At 41.0% G+C, this 27305-nt stretch overlaps 1 protein-coding gene across 6 annotated transcripts in view; it reads left to right on the top strand.

Moving 5' to 3' along the window:
• The window catches only part of ABCA2 (ATP binding cassette subfamily A member 2), a 602913-nt gene that overhangs the window by 258090 nt on the left and 317518 nt on the right, over positions 1–27305 (top strand). For 5 of the 6 annotated variants that reach the window (XM_033959797.1, XM_033959792.1, XM_033959793.1 and 2 more), the window contains 2 exons: positions 11073–11255; positions 19021–19236. In XM_033959797.1, coding sequence (XP_033815688.1) covers positions 11073–11255; positions 19021–19236 — 399 coding nt within the window. Of the gene's footprint in view, positions 1–11072; positions 11256–19020; positions 19237–21067; positions 21089–27305 lie in introns of those variants that run through there. The other variant, XM_033959798.1, reaches the window with a different exon arrangement.

A 27305-nucleotide genomic window follows, 5' to 3' on the forward strand; every position in this document is an offset into this window, starting at 1 on the left:
GGCGGAGCTGTGCCTGGAAGTATGCCTCGATGAAGGCCTCGATCGTCGGTGAGAATGGTGCTTGGAAGCAGATCTCGAAGATCGAGGAGACTTTGCCTCGGAGACAGGAGCAGCCGATGCCACCAAGGAATGGATAGGGCTGGAGACTGTGGATCGAAGCTCCAGAGGCTTGATGGAGGAACCTCGATGCACTCCCAAAGACTCAGATCCTTGTATAGAGTGTGAGGATTCCTGCCGAGGCACTTGCAATGAATCTGCTCCTTGCTTCACGTGCTTGGATGCCAGACCAGACACTCGCAGAGACTCTGCTCCCTGCAAAGAGTGTGCAAGCTCAGACTGAGGCAACGGAAGAAACTCGACCTTGCTGGAGTCTGCTGAATGCCCAGGCTGGATGAGAGGAAGAAGCTTTGGTACCATATTAGTGAGGAACTGAATGAATTGCTTCTCCAACATGGTCTGGAAAGAAGCCAGCAAGGATGGATCCGCGTCTGAAACCGGACCACCTGCTTTGGCTGGAGGTTCCACAGAGGCAGTGGAAATGTGCTTCGACTTAGAAGTCTTAGGTACCTTAAGCACCACCACTGGAACTTTCTGCTGAACTATCTGACCTGAGGATACAGGGGAAGATACAGCAGAAGTCATCGAGGAGAGAGCCGCTGCAAATGACGAAGGTCTGATGAGGCTCGAGGTGGAAGCAGTAGAAGCAGGAGGAGTCTCAGTCAAAGGTGAGGCCGAGATCTCCTTCGAAGTGGAGGGATCGGAGGAAGAATCCATCCCGAAGAGCTTCTCCACCAAAAGACGACGTTTAAGGGCTTGAGGTTGAAGAGTAGCACAGCACTCGCACGACTTCGGTTGATGATCCGGCCCAAGGCACTTGAGGCACCAACGGTGTGGGTCCGTGAGGGAAATTGCACGCTGGCACTGGCTACACTTCTTGAAGCCCGTTGCTGGACGAGACATAGAAGGAAAAACAGCCACCGCAAAATCGAAGCCCCTGGGCTGCGGCTGAGCAGCCTGCCCAGGCAGCCGAACAGAAGAAATTAATTTTTTTTTTTTAAAGAAATAAAAGAAGAAAAGAACAGAAAAAACAACTATTCGTGAAGAAAAAAACACAAACCGCAGTGTAGAGAAGGCATGAAGTAACAAAGTTAAACGCAGAGAGTCAAGACGGACTTCTCGGCTCCGCGGAAAACTGAGGAGACGTGCCCTATACTGGGCGGGAAGGCACTCGCGCATGCATGGTGCAGCCCTTGTCTATTATTACCAGCAGTTTTAGGTTGGGCTATAGGGGATATAGGATGGAGTTTAATTCTAGGTTTGTTATGGAGGGTATTTTGTTTTTTTCTAGAAGTAGGAATTTGGTTTTGTCTTGGTTCAGCTTTAGTTTGTGGTCTCTCATCCATTGTGATATTGTTTCTAGTGTTGTATGTGTTTTGATTGTTGTGTCATTGGTAGATTGGTCAAAAGGCAAGATGATGGTGATATCATCTGCATAGCTGTATGAGGTTATGTCTAATTTGTCTAGGCATGTGCCGAGTGTGGCTATGTAGAGGTTGAAGAGTGTTGGGGATAGTGGCGAGCCTTGGGGGACTCCGCAAGGGTTGTTCCAGGTTTCAGATTGTTATTTCTTTGTTTTGACTCTGTGTTTCCTTGAGCTGTCATTTACTATATTATGTTAAGTGATAATACAGAGCCCTGCAACATACCACATCAAGAGGCTGCGAGTAAGATTTAGATATGAGAAGGGAAAGGACTGGGCTACCAGTGAATCAGGGGACAAATTTAAAGATCTCAGTATATACTGTGTACTCTGGAAGAAAGGCAGGAGAGGGAAGATGATACAGACACTTAAATACCTCTGTAGTATAAATGCACAGGAGATGAGTCTCAATTGAAAGGAAGCTCTGGAATAAGATGGCATAGGATGAAGGTGAAAGGAGATGGACTTGGGAGTTGTCTAAGAAAATAGCTGCTTTTTGGAAAGCATGGTGGTTGTATGAAATGGCCTCTTGATGGAGATGGTAAAGATGACAGATATCTGAACTCAAGAAAGCATGGGGCAAGCACAGAGAATCTCTCCCCCTTACCTTACTTAAATGGCTGACCAGAGAGATGCTTGTGAACCTCATGCATCCTTTTATACAGAAGTGATTTCTGCAGAAGCTTTCCCACTTGGATCCTACAAGGCCTTGATTATGCTTATTCCCAAATACCATCTCCCAGAGTCATACTAACCCATTTTTCTAATGAATGTAGGTGTTAAAATTCTTTCTAGAGTATTAGCTGACACTTTAACTTCCTATCTTCAATATTTCATCCTGAACAAATTGGTTTTGTTAAGGATAGACAGTCAGTATTAAATGTTCACAATGTTCTCCTAGCCATGGCCCATAGTAATATTACCAAACCCTGACTATACTGGTAAGTTTGTTGTTGCTGTTGTTGTTAGGTACCATCAATTTGTGCTCGAGTCCTAGCGAATTGATGAATTGCGGATCTAAAAAGAAATCAGTTTTATGCTAGTCCAGAAAGATCCTCCAGCATCATCCCCATGGTTGTTTTCAACATGTCCAGCCATCTGATTGCAGGTTGCCCTCTTCGCCTGGTTCCTTCGATCTTCCCAAACATGATGTCCTTCTCTAGTGATCTCTCTTCTGATGGTGTGACCAAAATAAGACAGTCGTAACTTCATCATTTGGGCTTCAAGTGACATAGCTGGTTTGATCTCTTCCAGAATCAATTTGTTAGTTCTTCTGGCAATCCACAGCATGCTTAAAACCCTTCTCCAGCACCAAAGCTCACATAAGTCAATCTTCTTTCTGTCTTGTTTCCATAATATCCAGCTTTCTCATCTGTAACTGACCACTGAGAAAATGAGTGTGTAGACAACTCTGATCTTCGTTTGGAGTGTTACCTCCTTGCCTTTGAATACTTTGTCGAGAGTCTTCATTGAAGAGCGACAAAGTGCTATTCTGCAGAGTATTTGCTCCCTGCTAGTTGCTTCTTTGTTTACAAAGGAACCCAGGTGATTGAAATCCTTTACAACTTCTATTCTATCGCCTTCAAGCTCAAAATCTTCATAATTTTCCGTGTTCATGATCTTCGTCTTATGTTCAGTTCTAATTCCATGTTATGACTTTTGGCTTTGACTTTTCTCAGCAGATACAGCATGTCTTCTTTGCTGCTAGTGATGAGCATTGTATCATCTGCATAGCGCAGGTTTTTTATATTTCGGCATCCAACTTTGAAACCGACACTCTCTTCTTCCAAATTTTGCTTTTCTGAAGATAGTTTCACCATACAGGTTGAACAGATAAGATGATAAGATGCATCCTTGCCTGACGCCATGTTTTATTGAAAACCAATTAATTTAGACACAGAAAAAAACCTTTGATAAGGAGACCTGGCAATACCTTTTCCAGATTTTTACAATACATAGGGGTGCTGGGGTGGTTTTTGCAGGCCATGCAGACATTGTACACTAATCCTTCAGTGGCTTATTGTGTTTAATGATATTATGACAAGTCATTTCTATTTTGAGAGGCACTCATCAGGGTTGTCCCCTCTCCCCTTTGCTCTTTCTGTTATACTTGGAGCCACAAAAAGACCCTGATGTTACAAGAGTGACACTGGGTGTTAAGACTATCAAAGTGTTAGCATTTGCAGATGATATCTTGTTTGTTTTGACACAGCCACAGTCGTCCCTACACGGTTTATTGAGTGTATTAGATGAATTTGGATTTTACTCAGAATTTACCCTTAATATGCAAAAATCAATGGCTCTCCCATTCCAGGTATTAATTGAAAAGGAATTGGGAAGGGGACTTTTCAGTGGCCTGAGCATATGACTCCATTAGATATTGGAGGGTTATAATCCCCCCAAATCTATCTTTATTATATTCCAGTAATATTGAACTTTTTTTTTACCTCCACTGATCAGAAATTAAAACTGTCGCAGACTTTTCCTCTTTCCTTGTTTGGCAAGATAGTGCTATATGACAGAATGATTTTACCCCAATGGCTCTATGTTTTCAAAACTTACCATTATTTCTTTCTGTAAAAACTAATAAGCAACCTATGAAGATTATAACTGGGTATTTATGGAATGGTAAAAAAGCCAGATTGTCTTTTGCTCAAGTACTCAAGTACAGGATGGCCTGGGATTGTTAAATATTCATTTATTTTCCCATGCCTGTGCTATGAGACATATTAATGACTGTTATAGTAACCTCTGTCAATTTTCTTTTACTGATGTTGAAAACATGTTGATTTTTACTTATTTTAGCTACTTATTCCATTCTCTCACTAAATGAATAGATAAAGTGTTGAACAGATACCTTGTTTACAGACCTGCACATCACATTTTGGCACTGAATGTTCTCTTCTTAAAAGGCCTGCAGAGACTTCACCTCTCTTAGCTATGCAGGGTAATGGATCCTTCCTGCCAGGTTCTACCACAGCCTTCTTTAAAACTTGTGCTTCTAAAGGAATTACTGTATATATCTACATCATATCTTGTCAGAGACAGGTCAGCTGAAGTCATTCACTTCATTATGTTCAGAATCATTGATCACAGCACTTAGCATGGATGCTCAACTGCCGGTACCTTTACGATTTCATCATATATATTTGTAAGAATGGAATTTGATTATGATGTGTTGGTGCAGAAACGGACAGAAGATTTGGGCATTAAAATGAAAGGTGACAAGATTAAACAATGCCTGAGAAACATACATGGATGGACAAAGTATATACTTTTATGGGAAATACAATTCAAAATGCTTATGAGAATGTATATTGCCTCACATTGAGCTTATAAAGCAATGGTAAAGCCAGACTCTCATTGTCCTAAATGTTATCTCCTTGATGCATCTCTGGGACATATGTTCTGGCATTGTTCTAAAACTAGGGATGGGCCCCAAAGTGACGGACTGGGTCAGGAACTGGTTGAGTGGAAGGTGACAATGGTCATTGGACATCTCTCTGAGGAAAGGGATGTTACCAGTTGTAAGCGGTATTGCTAAAGAGCTGTCAGGTAAGATTTGCCTCTTTGCGGATGATACCAAAATCTGTAAGCGTAGACAACCCTGATGGTGTAAATAACATGAGGAAAGACCTAGCCAAGCTTGAAGAATGGTCTGAAATTTGGCAAGATCATGCATTTGAGCTGCAAAAACCCAAGGGAATGTTACAGTTTAAGGGGTGAAGAACTTTTCTGCGTGAAAGAGGAGAGGGATTTGAGTGTGATAGTATGTGATCTAAAAGTGGCCAAACAGGTTAAAAAGCTATTATTTTCTGTATTTCATCTAGTCCATACTATTTCAAAGGGATGGAAAGGATTTATGCAGCATACATCCTCAATGAGAAAAAAAACTATTCTTTTCTTATTGGTTGTCTGCAGATCTACCCTCTGTGACTCAATGGAGATCTTACATAATTAACTTCCTGTTCATGGAGTGACAGTATGTGTGCAAGTATTTTTGTTCAGCTTGGGAATGTTTCTGGAATTCTCTACCACATGTGGCATGAAATAGACTATTGAATTTAATAATTCAAGACTTGGCGATTAAATAATTATCTTTCAATTATTGAAACTTTTTTGAGATTTGTTGAGATATGGGATGGGTGGGGGATATTAAAAAATGGACACTTGGAATGCGCTTCCAGAGGGTGTGATAGGACAGAGTACAGTATTGGGGTTCAGGAGGGATTGGATGATTTTCTGAAGGAAAAGGGGATTGAAGGGTATAGATAGAGAACTACCATACAGGTCCTGGACCTGATGGGCCACTGCGTGAGCGGACTACTGGGCGCGATGGACCTCTGGTCTGACCCAGCAGAGGCATTGCTTATGTTCTTATGTTATGTTGGATACTAGGGCCTTGATTATATAAAAGGTGCCTAGATCAGGGCTCCTACCAATCTAGGTGCTAACTTAACTTTTTTTTTTAACTGGCTTAACTGGTGCTGATAATTGAAAGTGCCATTAAAAACCAATTAAAAACAAGTAAAAAAATTAATTAGCTGATAGGTACCTAATGGCAAAAAAACAATAGACCACAGTGGTTCTCTGCGGAGATCTCAGACCTCATAAAAAGAAGAAAAGAGCATTCATCTTCTACAAACAATCAGGGAAGTAAGAATCTAAGGAAGACTACCTGGCCAAGTCAAAAGCAGTCAAAACAGCAGTCAGAGAGGCCAAACTCCGAATGGAGGAGAATCTAGCAAAGAACATCAAGAAGGGCGATAAATCCTTCTTCAGGTATATTAGTGACAGAAAAAGAAACACAGATGGAATAGTACGCCTTAGGAAACCCGACGGGAACTATGTAGAATCAGACTCCGATAAAGCCAAACTTCTAAATGAATATTTCTGCTCAGTCTTCACTTGCGAGGCGCCGGGATCCGGTCCTCAGCTGCAGACAAGGGAAAGCTCGGAAGACCTGTTTCGAAATTTTGAGTTTATGCCCAGCAGTGTCTACTATGAGCTATCAAGACTCAAGGTGAACAAAGCTATGGGACCAGAGAAACTATACCCCAGGGTGCTCAGGGAGTTGAGTGACGTCCTGGCGGAACCGTTATCCGCGCTCTTCAATCTTTTCCTAAGTACAGGAAGAGTCCCATTGGACTGGAAAACGGCTAACGTCATTCCAATCCACAAAAAGGGATGCAGGACAGAGGCTATGAATTATAGACCAGTGAGTCTCACATCGATAGTGAGTAAACTTATGGAAACACTAATCAAACGCCAATTAGATACGATCCTGGACGAGGAGAATCTACGAGATCCCCATCAACATGGTTTTACGAAGGGAAGGTCCTGCCAATCAAATCTGATCAGCTTCTTTGACTGGGTAACAAGAAAGCTGGATATAGGGGAGTCCCTGGACGTCGTGTACTTAGACTTCAGCAAAGCGTTTGACAGCGTCCCACACCGCAGGTTATTGAGCAAGATGAGTTCGATCGGATTAGGTGAAACATTAACTGCATGGGTTAAGGACTGGCTTAGAGGTAGACTTCAGAGGGTAGTGGTAAACGGTACCCTCTCCAATATGACGGAGGTGATCAGTGGAGTACCGCAGGGCCCGATCCTATTTAACATCTTCGTAAAAGACTTGGCTAAGGGGCTTCGAGGTAAAATTACATTATTCGCCGATGATGCCAAACTATGCAACATAGTAGGCAAAAGCGCAATAGACAAAAGCACAATGCCCGACAATATGACGCAGGACCTACTCCTGCTGGAGAGAGGGGAGACATGATCGAGACGTTCAAATATGTCACGGGCCTTATCGAGGTAGAAGAAGATCTCTTTTTTATTAAAGGACCCACGGCAACAAGAGGGCATCCTTTGAAAATTAGGGGAGAGAAATTTCATGGCCACACCAGAAAATATTTCTTCGCCAAAAGGGTGGTTGATCACTGGAATAATCTTCCACTACAGGTAATTGAGGCCAGCAGCGTGCCAGTTTTTAAGAAAAGATGGGATTGGCATGTGGGATCTCTTCATGGAGGAAGTTAGGGGGTGGGTCATTGGTGTGGGCAGACTAGATGGGCCGTCATTTTCTATGTTTCTAACTCGATAGATGCCTACAACTTTGGTGTAGGTGTCCATACTGAGGCACCTATCAGCAAGTAGGCATACTTAAGAGACAGATCTGGGGTGGAGTTTGGGCATGGATTCAGTTAGGTGCTGGTAGTTTAGGCCAAGAAAACCCTGTCTTAATAGACCGGTGCCTAAATTGATTTAGACGCTGCTAAGTGCAATTCTACAAATGGTGCCTACCTTTGATTGACATGCAGTAGGTGCTGTTCTCCTAAGCGCCTACCAAGTTAGATGCAGATTATAGAATCTGGCCCTTGCCATCCAATATTCAGTGCTATTTAACTAGGCAGGAATGGCTCCTAGCTGGTTAAATAGCATTTGGCTGGCTAAGTGCTAATATTCAGTGGGAGACAGCTGGCTGTCGCTGCTAAATTATTAGTACTTAGCAGCTAAAACTTAGCCAACTTTATCATGTGATAGTTGCAGATTTTAAGCACTGAGCAGCCAAGTTTAGTAGCCAAATCGAGCAGCCTATATAGCTGGTCTATCTTTGGCCACTATAACTTAAGAGACAGTGATTAAAATCGATTTAGCTGGCTAAGTTTGAGCCGGCCAAAAATAGACCAGATATTCAATGCCAATCACCAGAAACACCCCGGCATTGAATATCCAGGCTTAGTGCCAATTGTAGGGAGTTAGCCTGTCTCCCTCCCTCCATCAATATCAGCCCCTATGTCTTTAAAATACATACACTTCTTTTAATTGATATTGGTAATTAAGCTTGTATTTTGTACATCTTGACTAATAAAAACATTTAAACATATTGTAACATCATTTTCAGTGAGCAAGGGATAGTTTGTCTTGCTTAGTAGTGTTATTCTTTTCTTAATATTAATTTTTATGTATGGTTTTTTTTCATTCTGTGTTTCACTAAGAGCTTGAGTTGGTGATTGCCCTTGTGTTGTTCTGCTTTTAATTAGTTATAAGTGGAATATAAATACATACATACATACATGAATGAATATTCACCCACATCCTTCTGCCATTGCATCTCAAATGTAATCTGCAAAATTGCGGAAGTCTATCGGCATCTATGGGCTTTGGGGCCGTTAGCGCAGCTTTGTAAAAGAGGCCAAATGTCTTGACCTGTAAATCATGATGCTCTCCTATACTTAAGTTCCAGAGAGGACCATGCATATTAGATTGTATGGACATTTTATTGGCTATAGGTCCTCTGGTTGTGCTCTTAACCTTCAGTTAATTGTAACTATTTTTTTTAGATCAGCTGTATTTATTGAAATATCAACACAAAATATACACAAAAAATATAAGTCGCATACCGTATATACTCGAATATAGAATGAGATTTTTGCGCCAAAAAAATGGCCCCAAAATGGGGGTCTCATCCTATATTCGGGTCATCACCTAGTGACCACCAGACCCCACCCCCGGACTTCCTGTAGGTCTTCCGTTAGGCTGGGATGGAAGGGATCCCTCCCGTCTCCCGTCCTGGCCGATACTAACAATTACGCCTCACCTCCTCCTCCCTCCCTCCGTCGCATACCTTTTCCCTGGTTGTCCAGCGGTGGTTCAGTGGTCCAGCTGGTCCCCTCCTGCCGATCCCACAGCCAGTGGCACATCCAGGCCGGCACACAGGAGCGAGCTTTTCGAGCACCTGCCCGGCCCTGCATCGCTCCCTGAAAGGCTACTGTCAGTTCTTGCGGGACTCGTGGCTCTAGCAGCAGCCATTCAGGGAGCGGTACACGGTCAGGTGGGAGAGCAAAAAATTTGCTCCTGCGTGCCGGCCCATGTGTGCCGCTGGCTGCTGGCCACAAGATCGGCAGGAGGGGTTCAGCATGGGATACACTGCTAGACCACCAGGGAAAAGGTTCCCGATGGAGGGAGGGGATGGGGGTAATAGTATCGGCCGGGACAGGAGACAGGAGGGATCCCTCCTGTCCTGGCCTACCACTAGGTGGTTTCAATAAAAATAAACAGTTTAACCATCTGCTATTCTCTGGAGCTATGGTGTTAATGTATGTACATTTGTTGACGTCCAGGCACATGCATTGGCAGCTATCTCTTCCCTCTGAAACAACTTTACAATCTGTGTGTATTCATCTACCCTTGAAATGTCTCTGCGGCAGAGGCCAGCCTCAGATCTGGAGCATAGGAATTAGCCAGTAAGTACAGGATGTCATGGATGAACGGTTAATCTGCTGGCTGGGTTGGAGGGCAGAGGGGAATACAGGACAATCAAGCCATTGTGACATCACTGATGAGATTGGCTCTTATTGGTGGAAAGGGTACAGGGAAGGAAGGTGGGACAGGGTGCAGAACCAGGCAGGGAGTTGGGGGGGCTGAGTTCAGAGCCTGGCAGGGAAGAGGATTGAGTTCAGAGCCTGATAGGGCAGGGATGGAAGGGAGCTGGGTACAGAGCTTGGGAGGGGACTGAGTGCAGAGCCTTGCATGGCAGGGAGGGAAGGGGGCTGAGTGAGGGAGGGGACACTGGGTGCAGATCCTGGCAGGGCATGGCACTTGAATATTAAGCCCCCGTCTTATATTCGAGTCAACCATTTTTCCTTCTTTGAGGGGAGGGGGTGTGGAATGGGGGTCTCAACTTATATTTGGATTGACTTATATTTGAGTATATATAGTGATACTCAAGATGGAAGGAGGACAATGGGAAAGAGTAGTCTAAAGGATAATGCAGTGGACTGTGAGCCTGGTGAACTGGATTCAGTTCTCTCTGCAGCTCCTTGTGACCCTGGACAAGCCACTCAATCCTCTATTGCCCCAAATATAAAAACTTAGATTGTGAGCCCACTAGGGACAGAAAAAGTACCTGTATACATTGCATACCTCCAGTAGTGCTATAGAAATGATTAGTAGTAGTAAAAGGCTGAGCATAATTTGACTTATTAGCGTTCCATTTCTTTTTAACAGTTAATATCCTGCTTTGCTTTTCAGCTATAATCATTTCATATTTTTGTTTTAGTCTTTATTCAAAATCATACCAACTCTGGATAAAATTTTACCTTAAAACTGGTGTTTCATAACACTGTAACCAATCAGTGTTCACTTTCTGTTTTAACAAGATCATCCTACATACTTATAACTTTAAACTTAAATTGAGATGCCATCCTGGAAGTTTGAGTAATTATATTACATTCTGACTTGATTCACTTCACTCTGAAAATTTGCCTCTCCTCTTTAGGAAGTGACACAGAATGTTGTTAAAAAATTTATTGCCACTTTACTACTACTACTAATCATTTCTATACTGCTACTAGACATATGCAGCACTGTACACATTATATGGAAGTACTTCTCCAGTGAGTTAACAATCTTCATTCCTTTCTTTCCTGTTTATCACCTTACAAAGAGGTAGTGATTGATTTGCTCTGATCTCTTCTTCTTTTCCAGTTGTTGCAAATAATCCATCCACCTTTCTCTGTCAGGGATTTTCTGCTCATCTTCAATCTGTAAGTGATTCATTTTTGAACACTTTTTGTTTTAATTTCAGGAGAACCTTCGTGAAGGATGGAAGAATCTAGAAGAAGGATTGATTCACAAGGCATTGAGTAACCCCGAACAGTCTGGCCACAAACAGGCCTTGCTTCCCTTGTTGGCTCAGGCTCTTGGCCTAGCAGGGTCTGCTGAGTCAGGTGATCCCTATAACCCTCAGGCCTTTTTGAAGGAACTAGAGGTAAGATCTCTATAAATGCAGTTAATCCCAATAAATAAAATTTTAAAAAAAATGAATTGATGGAACATCTTTGGGTTTAGGGCATATTCCAGCCCCACCAAGGTGTGATTTATATGGGAGAGATGGTCAGATTAACTTGCTGCTAAACACTGCAATTCTGGTCACTAAGTCTCAAAAAAGATGTAGTGGAATTAGAAGAGGTATAAAGAAGGGTAGCCAAAATTATTAAAGGGAGAAGACTCCTCTCATGTGAGGAAAGGTTTAAACGGTTAGGATTCTTCAGCTCACAGAAGAGATAGCTTAGTGGTGATATGATAGAGGTCTACAAAATCCTGAATAGAGTAGAATGGGGTAAATGTGAGGAAAATGGTTAAAAAGAAGCTAAAAGTATCGGTGGTGAAGGTTAGGACTGTAAACCAGGCATGGATGTTATTTAAAAATACCATTGTAGAAGCCCAGACCAGATGTATTCCACTTTTAACAAAGGTGGAAAGAAGAGAAAAGAACAGCCAGCATAGTTAAAAGGTGAAGTGAAAGAGGCTATTAGAGCCCCCCCAAAATCCTTTAAATAATGGAAAAAGGATCCATATGAAGAAAATAAGAATAAGCACTGGTGGAGGAAGTGACATCATGCCAGAGAATGGCCACTTAGTTGCTGAGCTCTGTTGGGGCTTTTGAGATATGTGGAGCGAATGTCCTTCCACATTTCACTCAGACGCTATGACTGTGAGTTCTGGTATCTTAGAGAATGGCGAATAGGAAAAATGTAAGTTTACTGGTGATATCAGTGACAAACAGCAATCTGACTCGAGCGGGCTGCTGCTTGAAAAAAAACAAGATAGCACTGGCCCAAAGCCAAGGAACTCCCTTATATTATTGGTATGCACCAAACGGGTTTCATTGCTCAAAGACATTCGTCAAACAACACCAGACTGGCCTTTCATATGTTAAATTTAACAAAAGCCATGAAAGATCCGGCCTTCTCTGTATCTTTAGAAAGGACCTTCATGTATCAAGCAATGGATTGGTTTGATATTGGTTCCGGATTTATACAAATGATTCAAAACTTGTATAGTTCCCCTTCTGGCAGATTATATATTAATAATACTTTTTCAGAACATTTTCGCCTGGAGAGGGGAGTTAGACAAGGGTGTCCATTATCTCCTCTGCTTTTTGATATTGTTCTGGAACCCTTGCTATTGGCTATTCAACAGGCAGAGGAGATTCAGGGTATTCTTATGCAGGTCGGGAATATAAGGTTTTGCTTATGCAGATGACATTTTGCTTTATTTGAGAAATCCTGAATCTACCATCCTGCATTTACTAGACTTGATTGACAGATTTGGAAAATTTTCTGGATACAAAATAAATTGGAGTAAATCGGAGGTTCTTCCGCTAAATGTACAGTCTAAAAGGATTATTTGACTCATTCCCTTTTCTTTGGAAAGAAGAAGGTATAAAATATTTAGGTATTTGGATTAAAAAAAACGCTGGAAGATGCGTTGAGAGTAAATGAAAAATCCTTATTGCTAAAGGTCTCGGAAATGTGTGAGCACTGGAACCCATTACATCTGTCTTGGTGGGGGAGAGTCCAAACGGTTAAAATGATGATTTTGCCTGTGGTTTGCTACCAAATGGGTATGTTGCCAGTTAATTTTCAGGGGTCTTTTTATAAGAAATTGAATAGTATTCTCACCAAATTTATTTTGCTTGGTAAAGTTGCTTGAATTGCTTTAGTATCTTTATAAAACCCAATTGCGGCGGGTAGGGTAAATTTTCCCAATTTGTATAGGTACCATCAGGCCTATATACTGTGTCAGGGTATGTATTGGATCCTCCCCGAGCTCATGGAAAATCTTCCGGACTGATTAAGGTTGGAATGGCAACTCCTGTCTCCACTGAGATTGTGTCACATTTTAAGTATCAAGTTGCCTAGGATGTATAAGGACAATAGAATTTTATTAGATACATGGCAGACATTAAAATTTATTAATAATTTAACCCCTATTCCGATTCATAAATCCAAGTGTCAGTCCCTATGACTGAACTCCAAGATTCAAATTGGCGAGTCTAAGATCCTCTGGAAGCATTGGTTGCAGGCGGGCATATGTACTCTGGTATCAGATGTAGTATCAGATGGAAAACTGCTTGACTTTTCAAGACTGCAGCAATCATTTGGTATTGCTAAATCTTAAAGTTATAAGTGGTTGCAGTTGAAGCAGGCCATTCAGAAGGGGTTGCCTGAATGGAAAAACTTAAAAATTCAGTATAGCTTGCTAGGTCTGTGCTTCTAGACAGATTTCCTGGGGTATCAGGCAGCCAAGTGGTATAAATTAATATCTGAATTTTTGAATAAGAAATCAAAAACTGGTCTTAAAGACATTTGGAGCATTGAGACTAAGCAGCAGATTTCTTTGTCTCAATGGCCACGGATTTGGACTTGGAGGATAAGATGTACAGCGTCATCATCTATGAGGCAAACTTGGGTTTTTTTTTTTGTTGTAGCATAGAAGTTTTTGGACCCCTGTTAGATTACAAAAATTAGATAGTTCTAAGTCAAATAGATGTTGGCACTGTTATCTTGATATAGGGACACGATTAATTTAACTTGGGAAAGGTTATTGAAGGAATCCATGTATTTGTGTTTTTCTTGATTAGTCATTTGGGTGGGTGGGTGGGTGGAAGGGGTAAAAATGATTGCTTATGTATTTCTGCAAGATGAATGTGCATTTCTTGAATTATTATATGTACATCTACTTATTTATTGCACTGTTGATAGTTGGAAAATCAATAAAGAATATATAAAAAAAAGAAGATAGCACTGGCCCACTTTGAAATTGACGATGAAGACATTGTATGCCGGCTACCCAATGAAGATGACTCCTCAAGGAAAACTATGCATTCCTGGTTTTCTGAGCTGAAGGAAGAGATGGTGACATAGTAACATAGTAGATGACAGCAGATAAAGACCTGAATGGTCCATCCAGTCTGCCCAACCTGATTCAATTTAAATTTTTAAATTTTTTTCTTAGCTATTTCTGGGCAAGAATCCAAAGCTCTACCCGGTACTGTGCTTGGGTTCCAACTGCTGAAATCTCTGTTAAAACCTACTCCAGCCCATCTACACCTTCCCAGCCACTGAAGACCTCCCCAGCCCAATCCCCACCAAACGGCCATACACAGACACAGACCGTGCAAGTCTGCCCAGTACTGGCCTTAGTTCAATATTTGATATGATGTGAAAGCTGCATTGGGCAGAAATCCAAGCTGAAGTTGGTGATTTGGGTAGTTGAGTTTCTGTGTTGGAAGAGCACATGACAACCCTGACTACATTAGTGAATGAGACTCATGGTTCAGTAGAACATGTGGCCCCAAGCTTAAAGGACTTATAAACCCAGGTTGAAAACTTGTAAAACAGATCTAGACAGTGCAATCTCCAGATCAAAGGGATACAAGACACTGAGAAGTTTTAAGATTGTAAACAGATCGTGCAAGACCTCTGTGCCCAACTCCTTCGAGAAGATGGGGGTGAAGTGACGAATACAATAGTTCTTCTGCGTTCATATCGCAGTTTGAGAGTATCACAGGCACCTCTAGGGCAATGGTTCCTAAGGACAACATGACAAGATTTTTCTCCCTGTATGCAGCTCCTGCGTAACACAGGAATTCTAGGGGACTTATGAGTTATGCTTTAAAACACCCAACACCAAGGGCTCCTTTTACGAAGGTGCGCTAGGGCCTTAACGCGTGGAATAGTGCGCGTTAAATTGCCACGTGCGCTAGCTGCTACTGCCTCCTTTTGAGCAGGCGGTAGATTTTTTGCTAGTGCGCGTTAATCCAGTGCGTGCGATAAAACTGCTAGTGCACCTTCGTAAAAGGAGCCCCAAGAGTCTTTTGATAAGGACCATACTATATTGGTATCAAAACAAAAAGTATTCAGCATTTTTGCAACAATGAAAACAATTTATAAAGGAAAACTCACACAGTCAGAAGAAAGCTACAGGTGTCAGAATGCTCCCAAAATGATCCTTCAAGAAAACAAAGCACCAAGAAGAGTCTTTAAGTTTCAATAGTTCATTTAGTGGCCTGCTCAACTTTAGTTCATGGCAAAAATGGAGAAGAAAAAAACAACTCTCAAGCACCTTCCACATAGGTAAATTTTGTAATAAACAGTCCTGGCTTTTAATTTTTCCATGGTCAGTTCAACAGCACAAATAAAGTAAAATAATTCTGCTTCAACTTTTTACTCGGGCTTGTGTCTTGCAATTGGTTCAAAGCAAGACATTACTTTTCACTTGCCTTCAATGTGCAGCACACTTCTATCTGCTGCTCCTGGCTTGGCAGCTCTATGTATGGCTCTACTTCCATGAACTGGTGTACCTGGCTTTCTCAGCACTTGTCCAGCTTCCTCCAGTTCCATGGCCACCAGCTGATCAATGCCATTCTGGACCCTCAGTCCTAAGAGTTCCTTACACTTTTGGCATCATGCATTCCTCTCCTCTAACTGTTCTGCCTTCCTGTTTAAGAAGTTACAGCCATGCTCTAAACCTCCAAGTTCAGGAGTTCCTCTAGGTGTTTTACTACTCCCTCCCTGAGGAATAAATGAATAACCCTTAGTGTGAAGTGTGCTCTGCTGTGAAGGCAGACCTGCACTCTTGTTTCCTCTAGAGGTTCTGATTGGAGCAACCTCAGATTCAGGGAAATGTGTTTTAAACTGTGGTGTGCTGTTTGTGTCAGATTTTTTTTTTTAACTCTATCAAAAATTACAAAAACTGGGAGACACTTGATTAAGTTACAGGGAAATACTTTTAAAACCAACAAGAGGATCTCTAATCAGAAAATAATGGCTATATATTGAAGGAACTAAGGCCAGTACTGGGCAGACTTGCACAGTCTGTGTCTCATATATGGACATTCAGTTGAGGACAGGCTGGGGAGGGCTTCGATGGCTGGGATGGTTAAGATGGGCTGGAATGAGCTTTGACGGAGACTCCAATAGATAGAACCTAAGCACACTACTGGGCAGGGCTCTGGGTTTCTGGCCCAGAAATATCTAAAAAAAAAAAAAGGAACATTTAAATTAAATGGTTAATTTATGGAGCATGTATGGTTGGGCAGATTGGATGGACCATTCGGGTCTTTATCTGCCATCATTTACTATGTTATTATGAGAAAATATTTTTTCACTTGAAGAATAGTTAAGCTCTGAAACACGTTGCCAGAGATTGTGGTAAGAGTGGTTAGTATAGCTGGTTTTAAGAAATGTTTGGACAATTTCCTAGAGGAAAAGTCCATAGTCTGTTATGAAGACAAACATTGGGGAAGCCAGTGCTTGCCCTGAATTAGTAACATGGAATGTTGCTACTATTTGGGTTTTTTCCAGGTACTAGTAACCTGGATTGGCCACCTTGAAGACAGGCTACTGAGCTAGATGGACCATTGGTCTGACCCAGTAGGGCTGTTCTTATGATATGACTAGGGAACACACCATGAATTAATATTTTTAAAACAAATAGGAGAAAATATTTTTTTCACTCAATGCATAGTTAAGCTTTGGAGCTCGTTGTCAGAGAATGCAGTAAATCTGTTAATGTAACTGTGTTTAAAAAAGGATTGGATAAATTCCTTGAGGTGAATTTCATAAAATCATTACTAAGGTACATCTGGTGAAAGCCGCTATTTATCCCTGGGGTTGCTAGCATGGAATCTTGCTTATTTTGGGGATCCTCTCAGGTACTTGTGACCTGGATTGGCCACTACTGGAAGCAGTATACTTGGCTAATGGAACTTTGTTCTGAGCTAGTATGGCAGTTCTTATGTTAAATGTTCTAACTGGTGTGACATTCTAAGAAAAGTGACCAGATTTTCCAAGCCTTTCTCACCTTTTCATTTGAAGGCATTCTCTTCTTTCCCACTAGAATCTTTACAGTCAAGGTCTAAATGAAGTAAGTGAGAAGGACTGAGCCTTCTCTTCTAAGGTTTATGCCAGTGGTGTAACCATAGAGCTAATTTTGGGTGGGCCTGAGCTCAAAGTTGCTGGGAAAAAAATTATCTCTCAGCCTCCACCCTTCTCCCCACTCTCCTAAAGACTCTCCAAAGGCAACCAGAACTCCCTTATACCAAGCTTGGCAGAGAGCAGAAGCTTTCATGAGTTACCAATGCCAACATCCACCTATACTTAGTTGTTGGTGGTTCAAGGATGCTGCCAACTGCAGAGCCTGGTAAAAGAAAGTTCTGGCCACCTTTTAGAGGAGTCCTCAGCTGATGAAGCTTGGGGATCCTCACCAGCTACAGCAAGGGTCAGGGCTGGTGGTTGGCATGGTAGAGCCCAGGTTAGAAAATAAAGGATGGCCCCCAGGATCTCCTCTCCTCCCTGTCTCCCCTCTGATCTCTCTACCTGCCATTATAATTACATCAACATACTCTCACCAAATACAGAACAATGGATCACAAATTAGAAATAAAAATAGGTAGACTAAAATTGAACTGGAAAGCCCAGGAAGCTAAATAGCATATACTGCAACGGTAGAGAAATAGAAAGGGAAATGCATTTTCTTTTCTAGTGAACACAATACAAAGGCATCTGCTATGTATATTTCCCAAAGCTAACATATTTCAGGTAATAAATTAAAAATAAAATGCTTTTTTTCTACCTTTTTGTTGCCTGGATATTTTATTTTTCCATAATGTTGGTTCCAATTTCTCTTTTCTGCTTTCCTATCTTTCCTCTGCTAATTCTACTTAAAGTGGCTTCTGTCCATTTGTATTTTCTCCATTTGTATTTTCTCTTGTTCCATTCCTTTACTACACCTGCCTATGACATACTGGTCTTTCTTCTCTTTTTTTCTTCAATGCTCTATGTTCATTTGAATTTTACCCTCTTTCTCCTCCTTCTTTTTTAAACTTTTGAGTTACCTATCAAATTCTCTCTCTTATTTTCACCTATTAGTTCTCCCATTCCCCATCTCACTCCTTCCCCAGACTTCTATTTCCTTTCATCTTTAACCTAAATCTATTCCTTGCAATCACTATCCTTCTCTCTTTCTTTTCTCTACACCTCTCCCACATGGTTCTACTATACCCAGCATCTTCTTCACCCTTCTAGATCAGCATTTGCTTCCTCTTTCTCCCCTCCCTGGTATTCTGATATCTCATTGTTCCTTTCCCTCTTGCAATTTTTTTTTGGGGGGAGGGGGGGTTCAGGAAGGACAGTGGCTCGAGGGTACCTGGCATGGGGGGCAATTTTCTCTCATGCCATGTTTGTCGGGGGTCATCGGGGAGGGCTGTCATCAGTGATGGGGGACTTTTTTTCATTTTATTTGTATGGGACAGATATTTTGCGTGTGTAACACACGCAAAATATCTGTGCCATTGAAAAAAAAAAGAAAAAAACAACAGGCCAACCTGTCTAACACAGTTACAGACAGATCTAACCTGTCGGTTTTTCTGATCACCAAAACCCCATTTTTTGGGGGGGAATAGCCAAATGATGTTAGTGCATCAATCGCTTGGCTACTTTACATGGGGTTTTATTGCATGGCCAGATCAGAAAATGGACAATCAAGGAAAAAAATACATGTTGGGCCATTTTGTGCATTGGGTTGGTAAAAGCGATTGTCGCTAAAGCTGTGAAAACAAATTTAGTGAAGATTGCTGACTTTATTGCATCTAGCACTATGTAACTCTGCTTTGTAATCCTTTGTGTATGTACATCTGCTGCATCCCTCTCCTGACTCTTACTAATGGGATATGGTATCTCATGCAGGAAATCCTGTTCACCCCCGAAGTACTAGAAAGTCTGACCTGTGATAGTAAAGAGAAGGAGCTAAGAAGGATCCTGATGATCAATGAAAGCCAGAGCTCCCAGCTTTCAGCTTATCGGACAGTTATTTGCAATGAGAGTACGGATGTCAAGGAACACTTTAAGGAGCTGGCTGCAGAACTTAAGGAGCAAGTGGACATCCAGAAAATCACTAATAGGGTATGTGCAGTGCAGGTTAGATAACCTTTTCTAATCAGGTGAAGCTTTTATGCTCTTCCTTAGAGCACAACTCCTATTTCTTGCTGAGAATTGAGAGAGAAGCCTAATTACTCTTTTCTAAAATGCATGGCCATGCATGAAGAAACACTCAGCATTCAGTGGCAAGCTCTGGTGTGCTTTGTTCATAAGTTTGGGCTAGATTCACTAAAACCTGTCTCCGATCCGTTCCCAATTGCATGCAGGCTGACAAATTCACAAAAGTTCTGCATGCAAATGGGAACACTCGTTGACACGCCCCCCCCCCCATCCACAGTACGAATCGCTAGAGAGCGATCCTGGAGCATGCACAGACCCTGACAGTAGTGACAGGAGAAGCAGCCTCCTGTCACTGCTGTCAGGGCTTCTGCCGGCTTAAAAAAAAATTTTTTTTTAAAATCAGGCAGATATTTTACGTGTATTACATACACAAATTAACTGCTCGGTTAAAATAAAAAAGCCTCCCCCCAAAGTGCCTCCTTCCAAACCCCTAAAAAATGCCCTCCGCATGTCGATGCCCCGCCGAACACAAGGCAGGAGGGATGCCAACTCCCTTCTGCCATCTCAAACACCTTCTGGCCGGGCCCGGCCCAACTCCCTCCTCGTAGTAGGCCGTCCGGCTAGTCAGGCCCGGCCCATCCTCCCCCTGGTACCTTTAGAATCGTTGAGAGCAGGAGGGGTGCCCAGTCCCTCCTTCTCAGGCCTCCTGTGATCTTTGGGAGCAGGAGGAAGTGCAAAGTCCTCCTGCTCTGCTGCGATACCAGCCTTAGGTCAAGCCCCAATGCATCATCTGATTCATGGGGAGGGGCCTAAGGCACTGATTGGCTGAGGCACCTTAGGCTCCTCCCTTGGGAGGAGCCTGGGGCACCTCAGCCAGTCAGGAACTTCCTTAGGGAGGAGTCCTTTTTTATGTATTCTGTAAAAATTGCTAGCCCATGGTTTTAAAGGGCAGGAGAGTCGATAAGAAGTGAAGTGACTGGTCATCAGCAGTTGCTTCACTTCGTATCGGCATGCATGGATTCAAAGTGGATCGCAGGAGAGGTTAGTAAATTGGACCGGAGGGAAATCTGGTCATAAAGGGGTTGCAAACCAATCGGCACACGATCGGTTTGCTTTGTGAATCTAGCTCTTTGTGATGCTAGGCTGTGGTGTCAGAGGGAGGTGGTGGGGAACTGGACTTCCCTATGACGCAAGATGGTTCTCAGTGTGCTGCTATGAAAGATGGGGTTTAGTTCCCAATCCTGACTTCTTTTCAGGATATTGTTGAGTTGACAGATCTGAGGTTAATTTGTTGCTTGACATTGCCACCTGATAACCAAACTCAGGCTGCACACAAATCAGATTCTGTGTTCCTGGAGCTAAACGAGGGAGGGGAGGGCTAAAGGTGAGAAGAAAGTCTCTGGTAGTTGAGCTAGAAGACTGAGGAAACAGGAGGAAAGCTGTTGGTCTCTACATAACCCATTAACATAAAGAATAGGAAACTGGACAAATTTCTTCTATGGTGAGACAAGTGCTTTTTTGTATTTCATATCTGTTCTGTCTTTTTCTTACAGTAGGTTAATTATCTTGCTAATTAAGGTCAGTTGAATGAAATTTGGGCAGTAGAAGCATCTTATTGAACTGCAGTGGGTGAAATCTGCTCTTGTAAGGGGTATTTTATAAGGAGACACTAGTTATATGTGCAAGTTATAGGTGCAAGTTTCAGTTATGCACAACAGTGACCTCTTAAAATACCAGCCAGTGTTAAAATACATGCATTGGTAACAAAGTGTGTATTACAGGTGGGCAGAGTTTGGACAGAGTGTGCATGATGCAGGTATGTGCATTGACTATAGAAATATTTCCATTTACGTGTATATTTAGAAAATGTAGGAATGGTCATTTACACAAGGTCTAGGGCTAGTGAAAGTGATCAGCCACTTACACTAGTATTGTATAAAGAAAAGTAAGTGCCTACTTTTCTTTATAAAATAGGCTTTAATAAGGCATGTTTTGGCTGCCTTAATCTTGGTGTCTGGGTCATCAAGACTAAACTAAAAAGTGCAACACTTGTATTTCATTTTGCGTAGACACTGAAGATCTGGTTTTAGACCTTTGCTCATCTATGCCAAGGCAACATAGAAGGCTGGAAGAAAAGTGACCTACTGGTTAAAGCAATGCACTGAGAACCAGGAATATCACGGTTCAAATCTACAGTACCTCTTTCTCTGGTTCAAATCCAACCCTTTCTCTGGGCAAGTCACTTTCCTTCCTGTTGCCCCAGTTTAGCTACTTGGAATAGGGACTTAGTTAGTTATGACTATTGTATAGAATTGTGCACATTAACTAGCACAATAAAATAAGTACCGTAGAATGCCAATTATCCAGACTAACCTTGTCAGAGGACAGTCCAGATAAAAGAGAATCTGGATGATTGGACATACCTTTTAGAACAGTGCACACATTCCAAACATTGTATGCTGAACATTATTTTTAACGATAAAAGGGAAAAAATACCAAACTATAGTAGAGTACTGTATGTGATATGGAAACCGCATATTTGTATATGGTATATAAATTTTTTAATAAATAAATAAAATATACTACTGTATTTCTATTTAAAAAAGGAAGCAATTCTTAATTTGTTCAGTGCTGATTTTCATTTCTATGCTGCAAGATCACATAGGCTTTTCAAAAGAGCTGGGTCACATTTCTTTCTTTCTGCTTTTCCAACCAAGCCATCACTGTATTTAAACATTCAAAGACTTCTGTATGTGTTGGTCCCACATCAGCAGTAACCTGGTGGTTGTCATCAGTTTCTGATTCCTCTTGTTCTTGTTCATCATCTGTTATGATCTGATTCCCTGATTCATATCCATTTGCTGACATTCACTACATCAGAGCAGCCAGGAACCTGTGGAACTTCTCCTTCTCCATGTCTTTCTGATTTGTTTAGAAAAATGTTCCACACATTTTTTAGGGTTTGGTTTTTAATTAAATTCTCAGTGGCGGCAACCTACAAATGATCTTTTATATTAAATTCTTTTATGAATTGGCTCATGTCACATTCATTGCTGATATCAGCCAATAGAAGTTTATGTAATAATTGTTTCCTGTAAAGCTGTTTCAAGGAAACAATAACTCCTTGATCCATTGGCTGCATTACAGATGTCACATCTGTAGGCAGAAAAAGCACTTTAAATCTACCTTCTTCTCACTCTAAGCTTTCAGTTGTAGGATGTGACAGTGCATTGTCCAACAGTAAAATGATGTTGTCTTCTTTTCTTGTTGAAATCCTTTTTCTTCTGGTATGAATCAATTGTCATACCAGTTGAGTAAAACTTTGCAATTCATTCCGGTTAATTTTTGGCTTCTGTATAACAGCGGTAGCTTATGTACATTTTTTGAAAGCATGAGAGTTTTAAAATTTATCAATAATCCCAATTTATAACTTCCGGTTGCATTTCCCCTCACCAACAATGACACCTTCTTTGGATAACTTGAACCTAGGAGCCAAATTGCTCCTTATGACTACCCAGAGTTTTACTGGGAAGTGATTTTCAATTCAGACCCATACGACTTAGTAATAAATTAACCTTAATTTATGTAATTGTTGTAGGGTGAACATATCAGAAGGATTTAACTGATCGTTAGCTTCAAGCTTTTTGATATTAGATTCACATTCCAAAAGATGTTTTAAAATAAAGCTTTGTTCTGAAGACCCTAGGCCTTCACAGATAGACCACTCAACTCTCTTTATGCTGGTTCAAATAATATGAATTTAATAATCAAATAGTAATAGCTTACAGGGACAAATCACACAGCATACAGAGTGATAGAGCACACATCAGGCTGGCCAGGCTGATGGAGAACCTCCGATGAGTTCTGAAACCATGGTTATGGGAGCTTTCTTTTATATGATTCTGGCAGCTCTGGCCCACGTTGGTGCATGTTACATTTCACACTTTCATTGGTTAATTATATTCATTATCTCATATATTAAGCTATTGGTTGGTTAACATAAATTGAGTGATTCTGTGTCACGCCTTTTTCCATATGCTTCTCCCTCATTTACCCGTAAATGTCCCGTTAATATACCAAGTTCCTCTTTTGAGCACCTGGGCCTAACGGTTTTTCAGCTCTGTGGTTAGCCTTCTTGTATACTTATGTCCGTGGTTCGTCTTTCCTCTGGTGAAAGTTATCATGTTGCTTGTCTTTCCTCTAGTGAAACATGTTGCTTATGTTTTTCATCAGAACTGTTTTTCTTTATAACTACACTTGTTGTTTCTAGGAAAAAGCAAAAGTGTCTTTCAGAGTTCACGGCTGCTCTCAGAGTTGACAATTTCTAGTCAGAGAGCCTATTTGCTTTTTCAGCAACCATTTTAGGTCTTAGCTGTACTGGCCTTGCTTTGGCTTGCTACTGCTGTGACAGGGAAATTTTCGGGGGTCTTCACCTAAGATTACAGGACTTTCCCCTCCCCCTTCTCAGTTCTTAGGGGCTTGATAAGATATAACAATGCCCCTGATATAGGCTTCAAAAATGTCCCAGAGAAATTCTTGAATGGCAGAATTGATGTGGTCAATAAAACCAGTTTCTTGTAATAATGAGTTATTAAATTTCCAAGTGGAACATTTTCTTTCAACTGTAAGATCTGAGAGAGCGAGTTCAAAGGAGGCATGATCAAAAATTGAAATTTCATTAATGAATTTATAACTAGTTGACTTACACCAGCAATGACAGCTTTCAATGTAGACTCACAGCTGCCAAACATGGAAGACGAGATAAATGTTCTTTCACAGAGCGGCACAGGCAGAGGGCTGTCGCAGGAGAGCCTGAGAAATCACCCTGAGCAACACCCGATTCTGCAGGAGTGATCACAAGTAAAAAGTATAGTTATATTTCTTTTCTTTTCTGCTGCTTAACAATGAGGCCTCAGCACAACGGCCGTTTTGGGGGGTTTTTCCTCCTCTTTTCAATTGACCCGCGATTGTCTCCCTTCCAAATCTTCCCCTAAAAAGGTACTTGCATTTTGTACTGTATTTGTATTCAGCCTCTGCCTCCTGTATTTAATCAACAAGTTAGATTTTGTTGAGACAGCATCCGATTTTTGACTCAAGCAAGGTCCCAATCCATTCAATATGGTGGGAGTCTCTCTGTCATGTTTTTAAGATGGAACGTAATATGGCCATACATCAGGGATATTATAAGAAGTTTCTGAAGATTTGGGAGCCATTGACAAAATTTTGCAAAGAGTGATTGCTGATTATGCCCTTTGATCATACATGTCCAGGGTGGGAGGGCGGGTTAGAATGTAATTTTCAATTTGAGTGTAGTTCTTAGATATAATTATTGGGGGGGGGGGGGGGGTGATAATCTTTTTGTCATAGATTATAATTGTAATTGTATTTAAGTGCTTTTATAGAATTATATGATTGTATTTTAATTTGCACTTACTTATGACTTCAAAATGAATAAAGAAATTTTTTAAAAATAAATAAATTTCATTAATGGCAGATTATGAGAAATTTTTAATAAGATTGTTACAAGAAAAAAGTCAATTCTAGAGTAAGAATTGTGCGGTATTGTTTCTCATTTCTATGCATTAATCTCCAAGCATTTATGAATTTCATTTGAGATATCATGTTATGAAGGTTATGCCAAGCATTTGTGGGTTTGTGTGGAACTTTTGGTTTCCTGTCACATATTGGTTCTAATTTTAAATTGAAGTCACCAGCGACTATGTGTGTCTGCGAGTTAACTTCCAAGAGGGAGAGCAATATTTCATTGAAAAATTTTGGTTCATCTAAGTTGGGTGCATATATGTTAATAAGAGTTAAGGTAGTGTGACCAACAAGTAAATGTACTTTAACCCAACGACCTCTTGAGTCAGTAGCATGTGAGAGTAGCTTAATATCTGATCTAGATCTTATTAATATAGCAGTACAATTTTATTTTGTTCAGTGAAGGTAAAAAACATTTTGTCCTCAATTTTGCAGGCTAAGATACAGATAGGCGAGTTTCTTGAAATAACACAATATCAGAGGATTTCTTTGTATTGTAATCCAGAACTTTCTTTCATTTTATTGGATTATGAAATCCCTTGACATTTAAGGAAATCAGTTTTAGCATTATGAAACAGGTATGATCCTAATGTGCAATACACATAAAGATAACTGAGCATTTACAATGATAATAATCAGTAGCAGAAACATATACGAGAACCAAATAAGAGTATTGACATCCAAGACTTTAAAGTAAATATGCAGTGCTAACAATAACTGGGAACAGGAAAACCCCTTGGAAAGAGAACGAGCAAATACAGATCAATCGCACATTCCAGCAGCAATGCATTCAGACATTTATATGTTCATCAGTAGAAAACATTGTGATGAATTTAAGGAAATAAATTATGTAGCCTTGTATAGAACTCCTAATAAATCTGCATTGATTGTCACAGGGAAAGCCCTAGTACATTGTAATGACTGGTGAACGTTGGTATACCAAAAGACAATATGTGCATTAAGTAGCAATAATTTCGAACATTAATTAGTTGTAGATGGCAAATAATTGATGGATTATCACAGGAAATAGTGCACAGCAATATATCAGAGTAAGCAATATCTCCGATCAGAGAAACAAGGTCCATAACAATAAACATTCATTCCCACAACAAAGCTATGAGATTAAGCAAGAGCCAAGGCCAACATACCTCCGAGCCACAATGTGAGTCCATGATATAATGCAAAAGAAGCTGAAAGCATTGTCGATGTAGAAGCACTCAAAGGCGACAAGTAAAAGTCTTAAGCTAGATCAATATTTGTCAGTTGTACTTCTTCCAGGAATTCAGCCAGTGCTTTAGGATCTGAGAAATCTTTGGTGGTATTGATTGTGACCCTCATCTTGGTCGGGTATAACATTCCAAACTTTACTTTAAGCTCACTTAGCTGAAGTCGATATGCCAAGAGTTGTTTATGCAGATGTGCTGTAGACTTACTTGGATCAGGTATGAATAAGATGTTATGGCCTTCATATTTGAGCGGTGATTTTATTTTTGCTTTTTGCATTATTTCCATGAGTTGACTGTATTATATGCGAACTATGATGGGCCTGAGATAATGAGCATTGGTGGGCTTATAAGAAGGAGCTCAATGGGCTCTGTCTATTTCAAAGTCTCTGATGAATTTCACATCCATAAACTTAGGTATAAAATGTTCTAGAACTTTTATCATATCAGAGTCCTCATGACCTTCTGGTATTCCCAGAATCCGAAAGTTGTTGCACCGAGATCAGGTTGGCTTTCTCAAGATCTTTCTCGAACTGGGCCTTGCGCTTGATTTGTTTCTGTAGAGCATTGATGGACTGTTGAGCCGTGGATTGCTTTAGCTCTAAGTCATCTATGCATGTTTTGAAAAATCAAGTTTCAAAGAAGCCAGATCGTTTTTGATTTCATATATATCATCTTTAGTTTCAGTTAGAATATCCCACATGGCTTGTATTTCTGATAATATTGTCTGTGATGATTCAGCCTCATCATTATCTGTAGGAGACTTTTGCAGAGAGGGAGGCTCAGGTTTGTGTCATTTCCCAACTTTGGAGTTAGCCATCGTAGTCACAGTCTTCTTAGTGTTGAAATTCACTAAATGGATTACTTTATCATCAATGAACTGTTGTTTTTAAGAAATAAAATCACCGGAGCAAAGCAAATATGCTGCCATCTCTTGCAGCTCTCTCTAGCGCCCCCAACACTTCCTTTTTTAAATTCTCCATAATGTCCATTTTGTCTTTTAATGACAATAATTATTTTTCACTTTGACAGCATTTTAATTTTCATGTTGTTAGAAAGAAACACAGCACTATATTGTAGAAACCTTTCCACGTGGAAGTTGGGGGAAAAAAAAGAAAGGGTAGGACTTCCCTCCAGTGCGTCCCCACTTTCACTGATGTGATTTCCTGAGGTAAGTCTGCAGGGGTTAACGCAGGCCACGAGGATGAATTGCTACAGCTGCTGGGAACCTCTGAGGTACACTGCGAGGATTCAGAGAGAAGGCAGATA

The sequence above is a fragment of the Geotrypetes seraphini genome, chromosome 10 (assembly GCF_902459505.1).
Source record: "Geotrypetes seraphini chromosome 10, aGeoSer1.1, whole genome shotgun sequence".
NCBI classification, from domain to species: Eukaryota; Metazoa; Chordata; class Amphibia; order Gymnophiona; family Dermophiidae; genus Geotrypetes; species Geotrypetes seraphini.